This window comes from Gossypium arboreum, chromosome 11 (assembly GCF_025698485.1).
Source record: "Gossypium arboreum isolate Shixiya-1 chromosome 11, ASM2569848v2, whole genome shotgun sequence".
In the NCBI taxonomy this organism is placed as follows: Eukaryota; Viridiplantae; Streptophyta; class Magnoliopsida; order Malvales; family Malvaceae; genus Gossypium; species Gossypium arboreum.
In genome coordinates, this window is record NC_069080.1 from 27,325,556 (window position 1) to 27,344,562 (window position 19,007).

The window sequence follows — 19,007 nt, forward strand, 5'->3', positions numbered from 1 at the left end:
TCCAGCCCAAATAACTTTTGGGTCTAATTGCCTTTTAAATCCTTTCTCATTAGACTCTTAAGCTATTTAATCACTCTAGCAACTTTTACACCTATTACAATTTAGTCCTTTTCATTTAATTGACTACCCAAACATTAAAATTTCCTAACGAAATTTTAATACCACATTAATAACATTTCATAAATATTTATAAAATTATTTTTGACTCGGTTTTATGAGATAGAGGTCTCGATACCTTGTTTTTACCCAATTTCTTCAATAATTTCTTTTTCTATCTAATCACTAAATTGGTAAAATTTTTCTATCAATATTTTCATATGATTTTCCTATCATATCAATTTTCAAGCAAAAATATCGAAATAAATTTCTCTTTAAATCGGATCTATGGTTACAAAACCATTGTTCCGATAATCTTGAATTTAGGCCATTACACATTTTCCATTATTTTCACATTTCTACCTCACATTTTACAACTTTTGTAAAAAGGTCCCTTTAGGGGTTTTTCATGAAAATCACATAGGAAAAATTGTTTAACACACCTCAAACTTTCATATTCCTCCATAAAACATCAAAATACAAGTAAATCATGCATGGTTAAATTTTTAAACATGAACCCTAGCATGAAATATGGGTAGAAATGGAGAGGGTAAGCTATCAGGATCTCAAAATTACAAAGAACATTAAAAACGGGGCTTGGGAGCACTTACTAATGAGCTTGAAAAGCTTGGAAACCCTAGCTATGGTGGCTTAGGGATTTCAGCTGGACGAGGGAGAAGTGTGGCTGATTTTTGCCTTCTTTTTCTCATTTTATTTCATTAATATGCCAAATGACCAAAATGCCCTTACCCTTTCTTTGAAATTTCATCCATACAAGCCCATTTTTGTCCAAAAACTTAGAAATTGGGCAAATTTCTCCCCAAGACCTTCTATTTTATAATCTAAAGCAATTTCATGCAAATTGCTTCTAGAATCCAAGTTTTGCAATTATTCAATTTAGTCCCTAATTTTCCAATTGGGCACTTACTCAAAGAATTTCTTCATGAAATTTTAACACATGCACATTATCATATTCTAGGCCTCACAATAATTATAAAATAAATATTTTGATGTCGGATTTGTTGTCCCGAAACCACTATTCCTACTAGGCCCTATTTTGGGATGTTACACTTTATTTCATCTATCTCTTTGCATCTTTCTATTGTACACCTCTTCAATTTTTTGAGTACGATCTGGCAGAACAACAAATTCTCATATTTTTGTGCCCCCAATCATCATTCTGATTTCATCATTTAACCCTTTTCTCAAATCGAATACACATCTCTTCTTCAGTTGGTACAATTTCCCGAGCATACTTGCTAATATATACAAATTCCCTCTCATACTCAGCTACTAACCAATTGTCTTATCGCAAGTCAAGAAATTCTCTTTTCTTTTTATCTAAATACCTCTTACCAACGTATTTCTTTATAAATTCACTCTGGAAGAATTCCCAAGTGATTTTCTCTTTCGGCACCACAAACACTATAGTCATCCACCAATTATAAGCTTATTCTTTCAACAGTGATACAACACATCTCAAATAATTATCTGGGGAACAAGTTATTTCTTCAAAAACTCTTACTATATTCTGAAGCCAATACTCAGCTTTGGCTGGGTCATCATCTAACCTACCCCAAAATTCTTTAGCCCAAACTTTCTAAATTTTTCTATCGGAGAATGCTTACTAGATTCAAATACCAGATGAGGTGGAAGTACAACCGGAGACACCACATGCAGTACAGTAGGGGGAGGAGGTTGCTGAGCCTGATTTATTTCTTGTATAAATTCATTAAACCATTGGTTCATAAATCCATAGAACATATTTTTAAGTTCTTGTTCTTGCATCGAAAAAATTAAGACACTGCTACTTGTCTTGTGCTTAGATGTTTGCATTCTACTATTAGCTTCATGACGTTCAGCATGTTCGGATCTATCTGACATCTTTATAATTTATAAGAAAAATAAGCATTAGATCGGATCATACACATCACACTATCACAGATTTATATGAAATGTATTTCTAAACACTTTAAACATTACATTCGTTCTAAGAATCAGCTAAATCAAAACTCTGATACTAATAAATGTAACACTCTAACCCTTATCCGTAACTAGAATAGGGTTACGGAGCATTATCGGACTTTACGGATTATTTAACAGCCTAATTTTTAGTGGTGTCGAAAGTAGTGATTCGAGATCACTATATCCGATGAGTGAATTTTAAAATTCAATAAATTAATTTTTATTAGTTAAGTGAGATTTTATAAGTATTTTTGAATTAGTGAAATTTGTGAATTAAAAGAATTTAATAGGTAAATTGAGTTGAAAATGAGGAAACGATACCTCGATTTCATAAACCAAGCGTAAATATTTTTATAAACATTTATGGAATGTTACTAAATTATTTTTATAGTTTCGTTAAAAAATTTTAACGTTTTGATGGTTAATTAATTAAAAAGGACTAAAGTGAAAAAGGTGCAAAACTAGTCAATTAAGGAATAATGATTAAATAGAATAAGTGGTAATTAAAAAAGGACCAAATAGGCAATTAGACACATGGGCAATGGCTGGACGACATGTGGAAAGAAGAAATAGACAAAATTTGGTGTGACCTAAGGGCAAAATGGTAATTTGGTTAGAATTAAAAATAAAACTAATGACCAAATTGAAAATATAGACATTTCTTCATGTTTCTCCAACCAAAAACAGCCATTAAAGAGTCCCTCTAAGCTGTTTTTTCATATTCTTGCTACAAGTAAGTTCAATTCTTGATTATTTCTTGTAATTTTTGTGAGTTTGGTACTTTTAGAACTAGGTCCAACTATTGAATTCATTAGTTTTTGGTTCTATAAGTGATTTTGAAAGTTTCCATGGATAAGTGCTGGAATTTTATGATGAATAAAAATGGATTTGAAGCTTTAATTTTGTTATGTGATGATTTTATTAAGTGATTTCAATAGAAATTGATTTTTAGGACCTAATTGTGAAAAAGTTAAGAATTAGGGTTTTGTGCTAAAATTCTGAATACCAAAGGTTGTGTAGTAGTTTAGAATGATGGAATAAAGTGTTAATTTCAATTGATAGGTTAATTGATTAGGGACTCAATTGTAAAAACTATAAAATTTAAGGTAAAAGTGTAATTTCAAAAATTAAAGGACATAAATTGTGAAGTGAATTAGAATTGAATTAGATGCTAGTGAATGAAAAAATTTATATTATAGACCAATAACTCAAAGAAAGTCATGGAAAAGAGAAAATAGCTTATTAGTCCTTGAATTTTCTACAACTTCTGCAAATTACCTCAGGTAAGTTCATATGGTTGAGTTCTCATGATTATTTGTTAATTTAGAAATGATATAATGTATTATCTCATATGTTTATTATTAAATTGCGATATGAAAATTTAGATCGGAAGTTCAAATTAATAGAACGCGGGATTAAGTATATTTGTTCAGTACAAAGGAAGAATTGAAAGAAAATTACCCCAGTAAACCGGGGTTCAAATTTTTCGCGAACTTTCGTGTTTGCCTTCAGTTTAGCTCTCATGAGCTTCAGTTAACTCTTATGAGTTTCAATTTAACCCTAATTGGGTTTCAGTTCAGCTTTTTGAGTTTCAGTTTAACCCTTATGGGTTTCCGTTCAGCTCCTATGAGCTTCCGTTCAACCCTAATGGGTTCCAGTTTAACACTTATGTGCTTCAATGTAGCCTTTAGGCTTCTGTTCACAATATACTCAAATCCGTAAGTCGTTCTTTGATTGGAAATAATTGGTAAGTTTTATATGAAAATATTGTGAAAGAACTTAAGTTATTATTGATATTGAGATCAAATAAGTGAATTAAACGATTAAAGTTGTGGTTGGCAGGCAATGTTAATGATATGTTCTATTTAAAGTCTAATTATAAATGGTTTGGTAAGATTTATATTTTAAGCCTATGAACTTATTAAGCTTCTATAAGCTTACCTTTGTGTGTTTAATTTTCTTGTAGATTAACGTGTATTTGGAGGATCAGATCAACACATCGACTCACACTATTCAGATTACTCCGGTAGATTTGATTATGCTTTTTTTGGCTTATATGGCATGTATAGGTTTGGTTTGATAATGAAGTAGTTTGAATTGGGATTATGAGACTTCGATGTGTTTGTATGTATTAGATATTGATGTGTATAGGATGATATAACATATTTTATACATATTTTGGCTTGAATTGGTTGCTTGGTTAGATTGTATTGGTATGTGAAAGTATTGTATGCAGGTTGTTTGTGAAAAGGGTGAGAAAAGTGGCCTTGAAATGGCCTATTTTCGTCTACACGGGTGGAGACACGGCCATATGTCTCAGTCGTGTGTGACGCACGACCATATACGTAGGCGTATAATCTGGCCGTGTGTCCCTTGCACCTTAAATTTGAGAAATAGAATGCTCAGAATTGAGCACAAGGGCAAAGACACGAGCATTTAAGATTGTTGTCTTTTAGTATTTACTTTATGTAGATAAGTCTATGGCTACGCATTCAACAGTGGTCCCATGGCTTAGTGGTCAGGGTATTGGACTCTGAATCTAGCAACCCGAGTTTAAATATCGGTGGGACCTTTAATTTCTAATTTAAACTAAAATAACAAATATACTTTTTGGTAATAAAAAAAATATGGAAATTGCAATATTTGGATGATTATTAATGAATGACATGACTGCATCTATTCTGAATAAGAAGCGAGCAAAACCTTCGATATCAGTTCGTAAATTTGTAATATTTTGTGCCTACCATCTTTACATATAAAATATTTTATTTTACTTCCAATAAAAAAGTAGGAGTCAAATTGAATAAATGTGTAAACGTTAAGGATTAAAATTATTATTATACCATATATAAATACCAAAACATACAATTAAAGGTACAATTTTAATAGAGAGGCTATATTACTCACTCATGTATCGTATAGAAATTGATTTACTCATTTTTTCCATAAAATAACTAAAATACAATTTTAAAATATAATATAATAAATTTTATGATATTTTAATCTAAGACTAACACTAAGCGAAATCTATCAAATAATACAATTTTTATTACCTTTTATTTAATCATTTAGTTCCCACGTGTCAACATAATATGCTACTAAATGTCAAATTATTTGAGTGTGAAAACGTTGCTTCTTACAATTTACAAAGAACCTTGTATATTATATATATATGATAGGAAATCATAGTGGAAAAAAATGATTTCTTTTGCTAGGTCTAATAACAAACTCTAGTTCAATATGATTTATAAATAAATAAAAAACCTTTATTTTATTTAATAAATAATAATCATATTCTGTTAATTACAATCAACATGCATTTGAATAAAGTTAGAGAGTTAAATTAGTATTTTGTGATGTAAAACAATTTGCAAAATATTTTGAATTCTAATTTTATACATTTACTTTTGGAAGAAACGAGAATGAGAAAAGGAAGAGACGGGCGGAAAATATCCAGTTGATTTGTAGAGAAATATAGGTGAACGGGGGAAAGGATTTGTGAGAGATGTTTATCTGCTCAAGGCTCCCAGGCTTTCGAGTTAAGGAAAAAAAATTAGGACACCCATCATTGGTAGCTGAAAATACAAGCCAGCATAGGGTCGAGTAAGGGAAAGCAATGTTCAACTTTTGTAGCATAGATCACCAAACTCCAGAGCCTTTGCCCTGGCTAACTGATATAGCAAACCCTTCAATTTTGTTGTTATATTTAATGGCTTTCATTGCTAGAATTTACTTTGTAAAATGCTGATGTAATTGAAGGACAAAGGTTAAAAATAGAGAGTATATCTTAATGAAAAAATGAATTAATTTTTCTTTTTCTGTCTTGATACAGGAGTTAATGTTTTATGCAAGGGGAGATTTCTTAGGTTTTTTGCTTTTTGTTTTTTAAAAATTAAATAGTGAAAACATAAATGAAACGAATATGGAAATTGATTTTAATGAAACTTGACAAGCTAGTTCAATGCGCGTTTATGTATCAATTATCAAATGTTCAAACATCTAATTTGTGTATATATTTAAAAGATATCTTAGATACTTATCTTTTTCTTCCGTTAGGATAAATTGATGAAAAGCATTCACATAATTATTAATGGTAGTTAATTGCTTTTTAATACTGAAATTAAGAGTGACTTGAAGAAATGTTTTACCCAATTAAAACTTATCCACTACCTACACAATCCAAACCACATGAAACTTCACTCATTATTAATAAATTTATTATTTTTACTTATTTTAAATTTTTTGAAATGATTAGCTGTGTTTTTTCTACAAAGAAAAAAAAGTCATTTCTTTAAATTTTATTTATTTTTCAAATATAATTTTCACATAAATTTTCTTTTATAGGCCTGCATTTTATAGGCCTCCTTTTATCATACAAATATTAAAATAATTAGACAGATTTATTCACAATTTGAAAAAGAAAATACAAATTATAACTTAAAGTATTTAGCAACTATGATCATTCGACTTACATATTAAACCTTTGTTACATAATTAGATAAAAAAAAAAAAGGGCTACAACAGTCCTACTTGGCCCAGTTTCTATAAAAAAAATATTAATATAGATAAATAAATAGAATTATTATATTCTTAATTATTAGATTATATCAACATTAGCTTGAATATTAGATTGAATCTACCATTATTATATTAAATATATTAAATATAAATATTTAAAGGTGTATGAACTTTGGGCTTTTATTGTTTCAGTTAGTTTCTGTTTCTTTTAGTAACGTGTTTTAGCTTATTGGCAAAAAATATAATAAAAAGGAGTGTTCAACTTTAAAGTTTAAACCCTGCTCTCAGACTTAAACCCTAGCTGGCCAACTCTCATCTCTTTACACAAGTAGCAATGGAGACTGAAACTTGCATTGACTCTATGGACTTCAAAGTTCAAGAGTTATTAAAGGAGGCTCGTCTCGAATGTTCGTCTGCACTTACCAAGCTCGTCGACGACACCGTTTCCGCCATCAAATCCGCCATAGATAAAATTCCTGAAGACCTTCAGGTATTTAAATTTTTATTTAATTAGTTTTTTTTCTGGTTTATTTTTCATAATTAAAGGGGAGGGAATAATGATGGAAGATTTTTGAAGGTTACCGCGGATTGGGCTCCAGGTTTTGTGAGAGATATTGGTGCAGACAAAGCCGAATTTAAATTTAAGAAGCCGAAGTCTATTGAAATTGGTGGTAGTTATTCAATAGGCTGCATAGCAAAACCAGATGTTAATGTCGATCTTCTCCTCCGCTTACCAAAGGTAAGATTATTTACAATTTGCAATGTTTTATTCACTATAGTATTCAATTGTAATGCATATATTTAACGTGTAGCATTTAAGAAGTTAATTTATAATTTAGTTTATTGCGTTCAATTTTGCGTAGCATTACTTAAAATGCTTGAATTTTGTTTTTTTCATATGATGAATTCGAAATTATTACCATGGCTTTAAATCGGTCAGATTATTACATTGATACGAAGTCAAAGATGCTGCTGTTTAGCAATTTTTAAAATATGGCAGGAATGTTTCCACGAGAAAGACTACCTAAATTACCGGTATCATGCTAAAAGGTGCCTTTACCTCTGTGTTATAAAGAAGCACTTGAAATCCTCTTCATCAATTCAGAAGGTTGAATGGTCTGCTTTGCAAAACGAGGCTAGGAAACCTGTATTGGTTGTCTATCCAGGTTTATTTCTTACTTGAGTTCCCAATAAAATCACCTTTGTCATGTTATCACAAGTTGACAGTTCCCTAAACTTTCGAACAAATCCCTGATTTAGTCAAATTTAAATAATGGCATTGTAGCTGCAAACCTTGGTGAAGTTCCTGGGCTTTTTATCAGAATAATTCCCACAGCAACATCCCTATTCGATCTTTCCAAGTTGAACATGAAGCGGAACAATGTACGAGCTCTGAATGCAGGTAATACATAGCCATTAGTTCTTCCCCCCCTCCCCCCACCCTTGAGCTGTACGGTGAATGTCCATCTCTTCACACTGATAATATATGTCTATAAATCTTATGAAGGGGATGATCCTCAGCCTACACCAATATATAATTGTAGCATATTGGAAGACATGTATTTAGAGGAGAAGTCAAATTTTGTTAAGAAAACATTTTCTGGATGGAAGGAATTGGGAGAGGCCTTAATCTTGCTGAAGGTATTATGCCATATACTTGAAGCATTCTAAACATTGAGTTTTTCATGGCATTGCATCTGAAATTTTGGTATATTGTTGGTGCAGGTCTGGGCTCGGTTGAGAAGTTCGATATATGTTCATGATTGCTTAAATGGGTTTCTAATATCTATTATAGTGTCGTACCTTGTGGCCAAAAATAAGATTAACCGTGATATGATGCCAATGGGGATATTTCGTGCCACATTGAAATTTATTGGTATGCTTTTAGCATTTAATATATACCTGTAGAGGAACACTAATCATCAAATTTTGTTAGAAATTCAAATTGTTTTTGTTCCACAGAAACTGATCCATTGTGGAAGCATGGGCTTTACTTTCCAATGTCAGACCAGAATGCTTCTTCTAAGGTCCGTTGTGATTTTCATTGGCTTTCATACTTTTTGGTATACGATCGTTGAAAAGCTATCCTTGTAAATGTTTTATGCTATTAAATTTTACCGTTATTAGATACTTTTTAAGATGTAACATAATGTTGGCTGGGGGTGCTAATTAATTCATGTGTTTCCGATTTAACCTCCTTCCCTTGTATTTTTACATGGATGTACAATACATATTGTGTTAATTCCTTGGGTTTTTGAACAGGGAAATGAGCAGCTTAATTCTTCAACCCGCTTCAATTTGGCATTCAGAATATCAAGTGTTGCTTATCCCGAGGTATCCTCTTGTGATTATGGTTGGAAGACCTATATGACGATTTTCTAAAATTATGTCATTCTTCAAAAGATTCCATGTCTATATTTGACTTTGCTTCTATAACTGAAGACAAATTTTAAGTTTCTGATTTATTCTGATTGGATGGAATTCTAATACGAAGTGTATTTTCCTCCCACAATCAGCTACAAGATGAAGTTGCGTTGACACTTAGGTGTTTAGAAAAATGCAGAGATGGTGGATTCGAGGAAATTTTCACAACCAAGATTGACAATGCCGCTAAATACGATTATTGCGTTAGGTATGCATCAATAGGTTGATGGCTCCTTCTTTGTTTCGTCTTGTCTCAAAGAAAAAGATAGGTTGGAAACTGTAATTAGTTTGTTTCCTTCTGTTTATTGTTATAAAATAATTGCGTTTGAGCATTTAGAAGGTCTTTATGCCAGATATTATTTATTTATATTTACATTCTGTCTTGGTCTGATAGAATCAACAAAGAAAGAGACTATGCTTTTTCTCTGATCAACTTGCCGTTGTTATTTGATATATATATATATATATATATTCAAATTTTGAAGTAAATAATTTGTTATCTTACTGAATGCATCTTTTTCTTGGAGCCTAGCTGTTTGAAGCAACCGCTCTTTCAATTGATGCATTCTTGTAGCTACTTGTGTTTTTGATGCTTGTTGAAGGCAATCTATCACTATTTTCACCTCTTTGTAATGACTATTTACATCTTTGTACTTATCAGATTGAACTTGAAAGGAAATAGTGAGGTTTATTCTCTGGGATTTTGCTTGGATGAGGAATGTTGGAGAGTGTATGAGCAGGATGTACACAGTCTGCTTAATCAAGGATTGACTGATAGAGCGAAGTTTATTCGTGTTATTTGGAGGAACACTTATTCGGACTTTAATGTTGAAAATGTATAGAATCTATGATTGACTTTAATTTTTTAAAAATTTTTAAAATTTTTTATAGTTCTACTTCTAATCCTAGGTCATGAATCCAGGGCTTATCAGCACTTGATAGTGAGCCATTATTTGTTGGAATTTCAGTGAGCTCTGTAGAGAAGGCTTTTAGGGTTGTAGATATTGGCCCAAATGCTGAAAAGAAAGACGAGGTATTGTTTTCATTTCTTTTTATTGATAAGTTTGTGTTGATTGCCCGAATCATCTAGTTTGGACTAATCTTCATTTTCCTGCAACAGGCTCTCATGTTTCGAAAATTTTGGGGTGAGAAGGCTGAGCTTCGGAGATTTCAAGATGGTAAAATTGCAGAAAGCACAGGTGAGAAAGTCATGGTCCTTTATTGGCTGATTTGAGAATTAAGTTGTGTAATTGCCCCTTCAGACTCTATTCTTCAATCCAAATTGGAAAGCTTAGCTTGACTGCTACCCCCTTTTTTCTAGTATGGGAGAGCAAACAGGGGACAAGACATCTCATTTTAAAAGGAATTATTGAATTTTTACTGGGACGCCATCTTTCTTTATCGAAAAAGGATATTGTCCCAGTAGTGGATCAGCTTGATTTCTGTTTGCTACATGATGGTAAAGGTAATCGTATTAACCATTAAATGCTTGCTCTTTTTTGTTTGTTTGTTTGTTTTTGCCTTTTGTGGTTATTCATGCAATGCATGCATTGATATCATTTTCCCAGACCCGGTATCACATTCTGTAAAACTGCTTGGAACTTTTGAAGCATTGTCTAAACGATTGCGTTCCATTGAAGATGTTCCCTTGAAGATATCTAGTGTGCAGCCTCTTGATTCTGGTATTTTTTATTTTTTATTTTTAATTATAAAAGCTTATCCTTTTATGATCTTTTTTAAATCTTTTGTGGAATTTTGTTGCGGTTGGGCTCTAAGGGATATATTCTGCATGTGCTTTGAGGCAAAGGATAAACTGGTTCCTTCTGTTTGAGTAAGCAGTCATGATTTTTGGCATAATTTATCACATTCGCAGCTTTCAGGTTTACTTCTGTATTTCCTCCTGAACCTCATCCTCTGGCAAATAAAAAGGTGGATGTGGCAAGGTTACATAATTTGACCCCATTCTGCGTTCAGTCACTTGAAGTTATGATTCAGGCATGTTATTATTTCGTCAAGTCATTTTCCCCCTCTTTCATCATATTCAAACAGTTGAATTATTATTTATTTATTTTTGTTTCTGATGATATAGTTGGAAGGTTCTGGGAGTTGGCCAATGGATGATGTCCTAATTGAGAAAACTAAATCAGTTTTCCTTCTGAAAATTGCAGAAAGGTAAGTCATTATATCAGCATTTATCCCTAGGCTATGTTAAATATATGAAAAATGTTTCTTTTTTTTTTTTTTTTTTTTTGACAAATCTAGTTAATGAAGTGTTACGGCAGTCTTCAGGATAACTGGGGGATAACATGTACTGCTACTGAGGAAGATGTGGATGTTTTCATGGATGGATATGCATTTCGTCTTAGAATTTTGCATGAGAGAGGCCTAAGCCTGGTGAATAAAGAAAGTATGAACTCTCATCCTGATCCGTGAATTCTTTATTCTTGAACTATTGTCATGTAGAGTTACATATTTCATTTCTTTGTAGTTGGAGGTGACCAAATGAAGCGGGTTTCATCTGCTGATAAAATGCTTTTTGTTCGTAGTCAACATGCAAGCATGATAAATGGATTACAGTTCCGTTACCCGATATTTGGGCCGGTTGTTAGGTGCCAAATTGACTCGTTTTAGCTTGTGGAGTTCTTTCTTTTGGATTTAATTATTTAAATTTATTTTATCTGGTTGAAATAAAAGATTCTGAATCCTTAATCATGTTGATTTTGTTTTAATGTTTGCGAAGGCTTGCAAAACGGTGGCTTGCTTCACATCTCTTTTCAGCTTGCTTGGCAGAAGAGGCTGCTGAGCTATTAGTTGCCTACCTCTTTTTGAAGCCTCTACCATTTAATGTTCCCTGTTCGCGGATCACTGGATTTTTAAGGTTGACTTCTCTCTGTCACTTTGAAGTTTCATTTGAAATAGTCAATCTTGAAGTTTTCTTATTTTATGCAAATAAGGTAGTAAACCTGTGCCATACTTAACCACATTATGTTGTATGATTAAGCTGTGCTTGAATATAAATTTCTAGTTTTGATTTAATATGGGATTTGCTATTGCAATATATTGAAGTTGCAATTACTATAATTATAAAATGATTAGGATTTATCCTATTTCATAGACATTGTCAGGTGACGTATATAGGTCTTTGCTGTTGATTGATTCAGCAACACTTTGAAACTGCTGTGAAGGGACTACATAAACTGACAGTTAATGTTCCTTTGCTTTTCCCTTTTTTATACCTTGAATATCAGGTTCTTGCGGCTACTAGCTGAACATGATTGGGCTTTTTCTCCATTGGTTGTTGATATAAATGGTGATCTGAGCGAAAATGATGAGAAAGAGATTGATGTAAGTTTTGCAGTTTGGAAAATGATTAATAATTAAGAGTATATGATGTTTTTCTTTCATGTTTGTTCTTTATTAAGCAGTAACTAATTTGTACGCTGCTTGTCTAGGATAACTTTACGCAAAGTAGAAAAGCTTACGAAGAAAACCCCCAAAACGAAAGCAAGGCCATGTTCCTGGCTACTGCTTATGACAAGGCATCTGAAGCTTGGACTAGATGCTCACCAAATCCATTGGTTAGTGATCCCTTTGAATTGAATTTGGTTGCATTAACTCCATTTACCTTCAGGCTTTAGTAATAGTAGTAGTAGAACTGCTTATATCTTTCACCTAATGTGTTTTCTTTTTTATGCAAAAGGAGCTCAAAAGGTTGGCGGCTTACGCTCGAAGCAGTGCAAGCTTGTTGACAAAACTCATATTGCAAAATCAGACTGATTCCGGTGGATGGGAGGTGCATTATACACTTATTGACTTTTGGTATTCCATTCCTGTTTTTCTGCTATTGCATTGTTTCTAAACCTATACTTATATTGGCCATTTTTGGCTTGCAGTGCCTTCTCCGAACTCCACTGAGCCTCTATGATGCTGTAATACTTCTCCATGGAGATAGATTACCTTACCCAAAACGTCTTCTCTTCACATCTGAACTGGACCAAGGTATATTCCTTGGAGGCAAAGGTTTTCATTTTTCACCACTATTATATTAGTTTGATTTTATCAATTTCTTCCTGTCGAATTATTAGTAATATAAATACTGTTCTGGTCAGGGCGGCATGTGGCTCATGGCAATGCTAGCACTTGTTTCCACCCCTTCCTATTGCCTTCCGATATGAAGGGTAGTAGCTTAGAGCAACTTAAAACCAAGCTAATGGTAAACTTTGATCCACTAAGGTGCTTTGTTGGAGATGTAGAGGTAAGTATTTAAGAAAAAAGCTTAGATGTCGATCTTAGCATCTCAATCTTTTGTGCTTACATATCCTTTTACTTCCGTAGAAAGGGTTCTCCAACAGATTGAAGTTATGGTATGATTCATTAGGAGGTGATGCTATCGGTCTAACATGGGAACGGTCAAAGGTATGATGAATGACGCATTGTTTTTCTGAATGATAGTATTTTATGATGTAAAACAATCTGCAAATTGTTTTGAATTCTAATTTTATACATTTACTTTTGGAAGAAACGAGAACGAGAAGCGGAAGAAACGGCCGAAAAATATCCGGTTGATTTGTTGAGAAATATAGGTGAACTGGGGGAAGGATTTGTGAGAGATGTTTATCTGCTCAAGGCTCCCAAGCTTTCGAGTTAAGGGAAAAAATTAGGACACCCACCCTTGGTAGCTGAAAATACGAGGTGCCAACATAGGGTCGAGTAAGAGAAAACAGTGTTCAACTTTTGTAGCATAGATCACCAAAACTCTCAAGCCCTTGCCCTGGCTAACTGATATAGCAAAACTCTTCAATTTTGTTATTATATTTAATGTTTTTCATTGCTAGAATTTATTTTGTAAAATGCTGATGTAATTGCAGTACAAAGGTTAAAAACAAAGGGTATATCTTAATAGAAAAAACGAGTTAATTTTTTTTTCTGTCTTGATACAGGAGTTAAAAGGTTTTATCTAAGGGGATAATTTTTAGGTTTTTTGCTATTTGTTTTTTAAAAGTTAAATAGTGAAAACATAAATCAAACGAAAGTGGAAATTGATCTTAATTAAATTTGACAAGCTAATTCAATGCGCATTTATGTATCAATTATCAAATGTTTAAATATTTAGTTTGTGTATATATTTTAAAAGATATTTTAGATACTTATCTTCTTCTTCTATTAGAGTAAATTGATGAAAAGTATTCAGATAATTTATTAATAGTAATTAATTACTTTTTAATATTGAAATTAAGAGAGACTTAGAAGAAATATTTTACCCAATTAAAACTTATCCACTATCTACACAATCCAAATCACATAAAGCTTCACTCATTATTAATAAATTTATTAGTTTTTCTTATTTTAATTTTTTTGAAATGATTAGTTGTGTTTTTTACAAAGAAGAAATATCATTTCTTTTAATGTTATTTATTTTTCAAATATAATTTTTACATAAATTTTCTTTTACTCACTTTGTGAACCTCCAATGATGTGGTTAAATTACAAATTACTAAAAATGGAGTGAAAAATGAAAAAATGGAATGTACTCTCTTTTTTTCTTTTTAATCCCAAAACAATTAAATATTATTTATTTTTCAACATTTTCTCACTTTGTGGACCTCCAATGATCTAGTTAAAATACAAATCACTAAATTAATCACCAAGGTACATGTTTAGACAAAAATCTGAACACTGGATAGAAAAAGGAAAAAGAACAGGAGATAAAAATGAGAGAAAATGAAAAAATGGAATGTACTTTCTTTTTTTTTCTCTCTTTCTAATCCCAAAGCAATATCGTCCAAAGGACAATGCTATATATTTCTCCGCAAAATCTTGAAACCAAAATTTCTCGATCTGCAGATCAATCGAAAATTTTCTTAGTTTCTTTCTATCTTTGCTGTAAGCTGAAGAAATGGGACTTCTTAGTATCATTCGGAAAATCAAGAGAAAAGAAAAGGAAATGCGAATCCTTATGGTGTAAGTTTCACATTTTTCTCTCCCTTCAAATTTTTTTTTTTTGTTCTTTCGATAATTTGTATTCATAATTATACCGAATTGTTGGCGCAGTGGGCTTGATAATTCAGGGAAGACCACAATTGTTTTGAAGATTAACGGAGAGGATACAAGCGTAATTAGTCCCACTCTTGGTTTCAACATCAAAACCATCACATACCAGAAGTAAAGCTTTCGCATTTTTTAACAATTTCTAATCATTAACTACCTGAGCTCACCAAGTGTTTGAAAATAAAATTTTTTGGGTTGTTTCTTTTTGTAGTTTTCTTCATTATATTTATGATTTGTAATGTTGAATTAGATTTGATTTTGGGTTTCGGCAGATATACTCTGAATATATGGGATGTAGGTGGTCAAAGAACTATAAGATCATATTGGAGGAACTATTTTGAGCAAACAGATGGTTTGGTTTGGGTTGTTGATAGCTCAGATCTTAGAAGATTAGATGATTGCAAAATGGAACTGGATAATCTTCTAAAGGAAGAGGTAAGATGTTAATTTGACTTGTTTTTTTCCCCATCAAATGCGCGTCTTATATTCATTTCGGTGAAGCTATCCATCTTACTATAACAGTTTGAGGTTGCTGCAATAAATAATAGAAAACGAAACCTTGCAAGCTAATGCCGTGCAATGTAAACTGTGGCTTATGCTTTCTTTGTGTTGCAGAGATTATCAGGAGCATCTTTGTTGATACTAGCAAACAAACAGGATATAAAAGGTGCTCTTACACCAGCTGAAATTGCTAAAGTAAGATTACTAGTTGATAATTAAGTACTTACTTCAGCTTGTTAATTTTTTAATTTCGTTGTCTTTGTCTATGTTTGTTAGACCGCAAAACCGTGAATGCGATGTTTAGTTCTTAATTTATGAAGGACCCAAAGTTATTTCGCGCACGTTGTGTTCGGATGTGTTTGTTTGCTAGAAAGGTTTCGTATAAATGCATGACTGGAGACTAAATTTCAAAGTATGAGCTTTTCTTTTGGCTTCTAGTTCACTGATTTTCCTGCCACTAAAACTAGCATTTGAAATGCTGGTTTGCTGTAGGCATGTGAATATTGTTTAAAGTCATGTACTTTGAACTCCCCCGCCCATTGAGTTTGGTCATAAAATTGTGCTGTGCAGGTGCTGAACCTGGAAGCTATGGATAAAACTCGGCATTGGAAAATTGTAGGGTGTAGTGCATAAACTGGTGAAGGGCTTCTTGAGGGATTCGATTGGTTGGTGCAAGATGTTGCCTCGCGGATTTACATGCTTGACTAGCCTGAATCTGATTGATATAAAATGTTATAATAATTCATTTGAGAGCACAGTAATAGATTAGAAATCTAAGTACTTTGGTTGGTTGACTTCTGAAGCAGAAAGATAAACATTTGAATGTCTTTGGAGAATTTCAAATAGCAAAATTGAAGGTCTGAAGTACTTATATTTATCACATATCACTCAATGTTCTAATACCAATCTGATAATGATTTCTTTACAGACCGTCTGCCCTTTTTACGTTCGTGTCAAGATTGTTGTCTTTTAGTGTTTACTTTATGTAGATAAGTCTGTGGCTACACATTCAACGGTGGTCCCATGGTTTAGTGGTCATGGCGTTGGACTCTGAATCCAGCAACCCGAGTTTAAGGCTGCGTTTGTTTAGGGGTAAAAGCTTTTCCGGAAAAGGTTTTCAGCCTTTTCCCATGTTTGTTTGGCTGAAAATAATTAAAGTCTTTTACAAAACACGGGAAAAGAAGCGTTGATTTTAGTAAAATGTCTTACAGATTTTATTTTGGTAAGACGTTTTCCAAAGATTTTCCTTCCCCAAGAATTTAACTCGAAGCCCTTCCCTTCCCCTCCCCATCCTTTGCCTCGATCTCATCGCTTTGTCAAAAAACGGACCCCTAATGAACCCGTATGATGAGACCCAGACCTTCAACTCAAAACCCCATCAACAGAAGAAAGCTTGCTCATTCAGGATCCCACCCTCCACCCAAACCTGACCCTGGGCTCGACTGGTCAATCCTTCTGAAACCCACATCACCTTCCTCTTCTAGATGGCCAGAACCCAAGGACCCCATGGTAAGACCTGTTTCAATTGAAGACCAAGCCAGGTTTGCCAACATGCAAATACAAAACAAGATTATTGATAGTTGCAAAGAGTTTTTCAAGAACAGGGTTCATGATGAAGAAAACGATGATGGTGATGATGATGATTTTGATGAAGAAGAAGAAAAGAATGAAGTAGACATGTTTTTTATGAGAATTTTTGTGAGTAACAGTGAGTTAAGGGGCTACTATGAGGAGAATCATGAGAAATGTGAGTTCTTTTGCTTGGTTTGTGGTGGCATTGGTGAAAACTGTATCAATCATGAAGCTGTATGAGTGTTAGATACATGGTATAGATTGTTTGAATTGAGTAATTTGTAGAATTTACATTGATGATTATTGGTTATATGAAGTTCTATAAATGGTAAGGTTTGTAGTGTTAAGGATTTATGTTGAATTAATGGTCTGTGAGGTGAGTGAGTTTTTTCCCTTACTATTTGCTTATTTAGTAAGGAATTTTGTGTAATGAGTTTAGGAATTGGATGTATAGTGAAATAATGAACTGTATCCTAATGGTGTTAAGTGCAGGACACTTTGCAAGGAGAAGGTTCCAATAAAAATGTAGAAAATCTTGAAACTGGAAATTCAAGTGGCAAAGTCCAGAAAGATGCCTCTGATTCTCTGGTGAGAGTTCATCTCTTTACTTTTTCTGTTAGTGTTTTTATGGACCATTTGCAATGTTGTGATGGTAGTGATCACTGCATGATGTGAAGTAATAATAGTTGTTATAGCATTGTAGGTGTGGGGTTGGCATTTCATGGAATGTTGAGCAGGATTATTATGTATGTCAGATATGCAAACTTTTGATATTTTGAAAATCAGTTAACAAATTACTTAAATACAGAAGGTACCACTTACCAATATTCCCTTACCGGTATACTTAGTACCATTGTCTTTATTTCATTCCTAAGAGCACTATAATTCTTCTTCTTAATGTTCTATAAGTATTCAATCTCATGATGTATTAGAGAAAGGACAATAGATGATTTGAGGATATGCCAATGGTTGTCAAAAAGCCTAGAGTTTCTCCTAGAATATTCGGTCAGAGCATGCTTTTGTTTGATTTTATCCATGTTGTGGCTTTTTTCAAATGTTCCTTATCCTGACATTGTTTGTGCATTAGTTAAGTTTGGTTTTGTCAAGCTAAAGGGTTCGCTTACGTTCAATCCTGCAAGATAAGGGGGATGATTTAAATGTTATTTCGGGTGGTGTAGAGTTCGTGAATGCTGATGGCAATGGATCAGTTAAAAAAGAGGTTTCTAGTAATGATCACAGTAATGGTGAATTGATGGCCTATAACATGAGTAATGTGAGTGTAGGACTATTTGTTTTATCATTTTTGGAATCTTTAGTAAACATGGATATCTTGTTGTTTTTGTGAGTTGTAGAATTCCTTAGAGGAGGATGCCAACGAAAATGTTGAAAGCCTCGAGATCTCAGATGGTGAACTAAAATCTATGATCCAAAGGTAATGTTTGATCCAAGTCCAACAGTGGCTTTCAATGTATTTGATTGGAAAGGGGAAACGATTGATCCTGCATTAGTGCTAAAACTGACTAATAGGAACAGTATATCATTGTGCATTGGGTGTTTACAACATATTTGGTTCAGTGTTAAACATGAAGAAATGAAGGAAAAAGGTGAGTTTCAGACTGGGATAGATGTTACAGCTACAATTGGGTTCCTCACTAGTTTTGAAGACATTTATAGCTTTGGGTATGTATTTGTTTCAAGGTTCTTGGATGCTGATTTTTTTAGAGAAAGAGAAATGGAGATATAAAGCTATTAATCAAAAAACAATTGAAATTTAGTCCAAGAACTTGTTAATTCTTTCATTCTTTGTATATTATTGTCTGGTATGAATTTTAGCCCAAAAATTATGATCTGGTATCAAAATTTGTAATATTAATTGTGGTTTG

General features: G+C 32.9%; 2 protein-coding genes across 3 annotated transcripts; both read left to right on the forward strand.

Moving 5' to 3' along the window:
* The first annotated feature begins 6,745 nt into the window (after positions 1-6,745).
* Positions 6,746-13,840, forward strand: LOC108474008 (uncharacterized). 2 transcript variants are annotated; one of them, XM_053021898.1, is made up of 26 exons: positions 6,746-7,069; positions 7,157-7,318; positions 7,580-7,745; positions 7,865-7,981; positions 8,087-8,220; positions 8,305-8,455; positions 8,542-8,606; positions 8,842-8,913; positions 9,096-9,211; positions 9,665-9,839; positions 9,926-10,036; positions 10,124-10,202; positions 10,325-10,468; positions 10,572-10,685; positions 10,877-10,998; positions 11,093-11,175; positions 11,286-11,410; positions 11,492-11,612; positions 11,744-11,881; positions 12,252-12,348; positions 12,456-12,581; positions 12,704-12,796; positions 12,897-13,023; positions 13,113-13,258; positions 13,339-13,419; positions 13,523-13,840. In XM_053021898.1, exons 1-26 carry the CDS (start codon positions 6,914-6,916, stop codon positions 13,649-13,651), a joined length of 3,150 nt encoding a protein of 1,049 aa, XP_052877858.1. In that variant the 5' UTR covers positions 6,746-6,913; the 3' UTR covers positions 13,652-13,840. The 2 variants fall into 2 exon arrangements, with proteins under 2 accessions (XP_052877858.1, XP_052877859.1); XM_053021899.1 differs by having other exon boundaries at positions 12,897-13,002.
* An 847-nt stretch (positions 13,841-14,687) lies between these two features.
* On the forward strand, positions 14,688-16,274 carry LOC128284370 (ADP-ribosylation factor-like protein 2). The gene is made up of 5 exons (XM_053022381.1): positions 14,688-14,964; positions 15,055-15,165; positions 15,324-15,486; positions 15,667-15,747; positions 16,123-16,274. The coding sequence occupies exons 1-5, from the start codon at positions 14,900-14,902 to the stop codon at positions 16,183-16,185; spliced, it is 483 nt and encodes a 160-aa protein (XP_052878341.1). The 5' UTR covers positions 14,688-14,899; the 3' UTR covers positions 16,186-16,274.
* Positions 16,275-19,007: the final 2,733 nt, after the last annotated feature.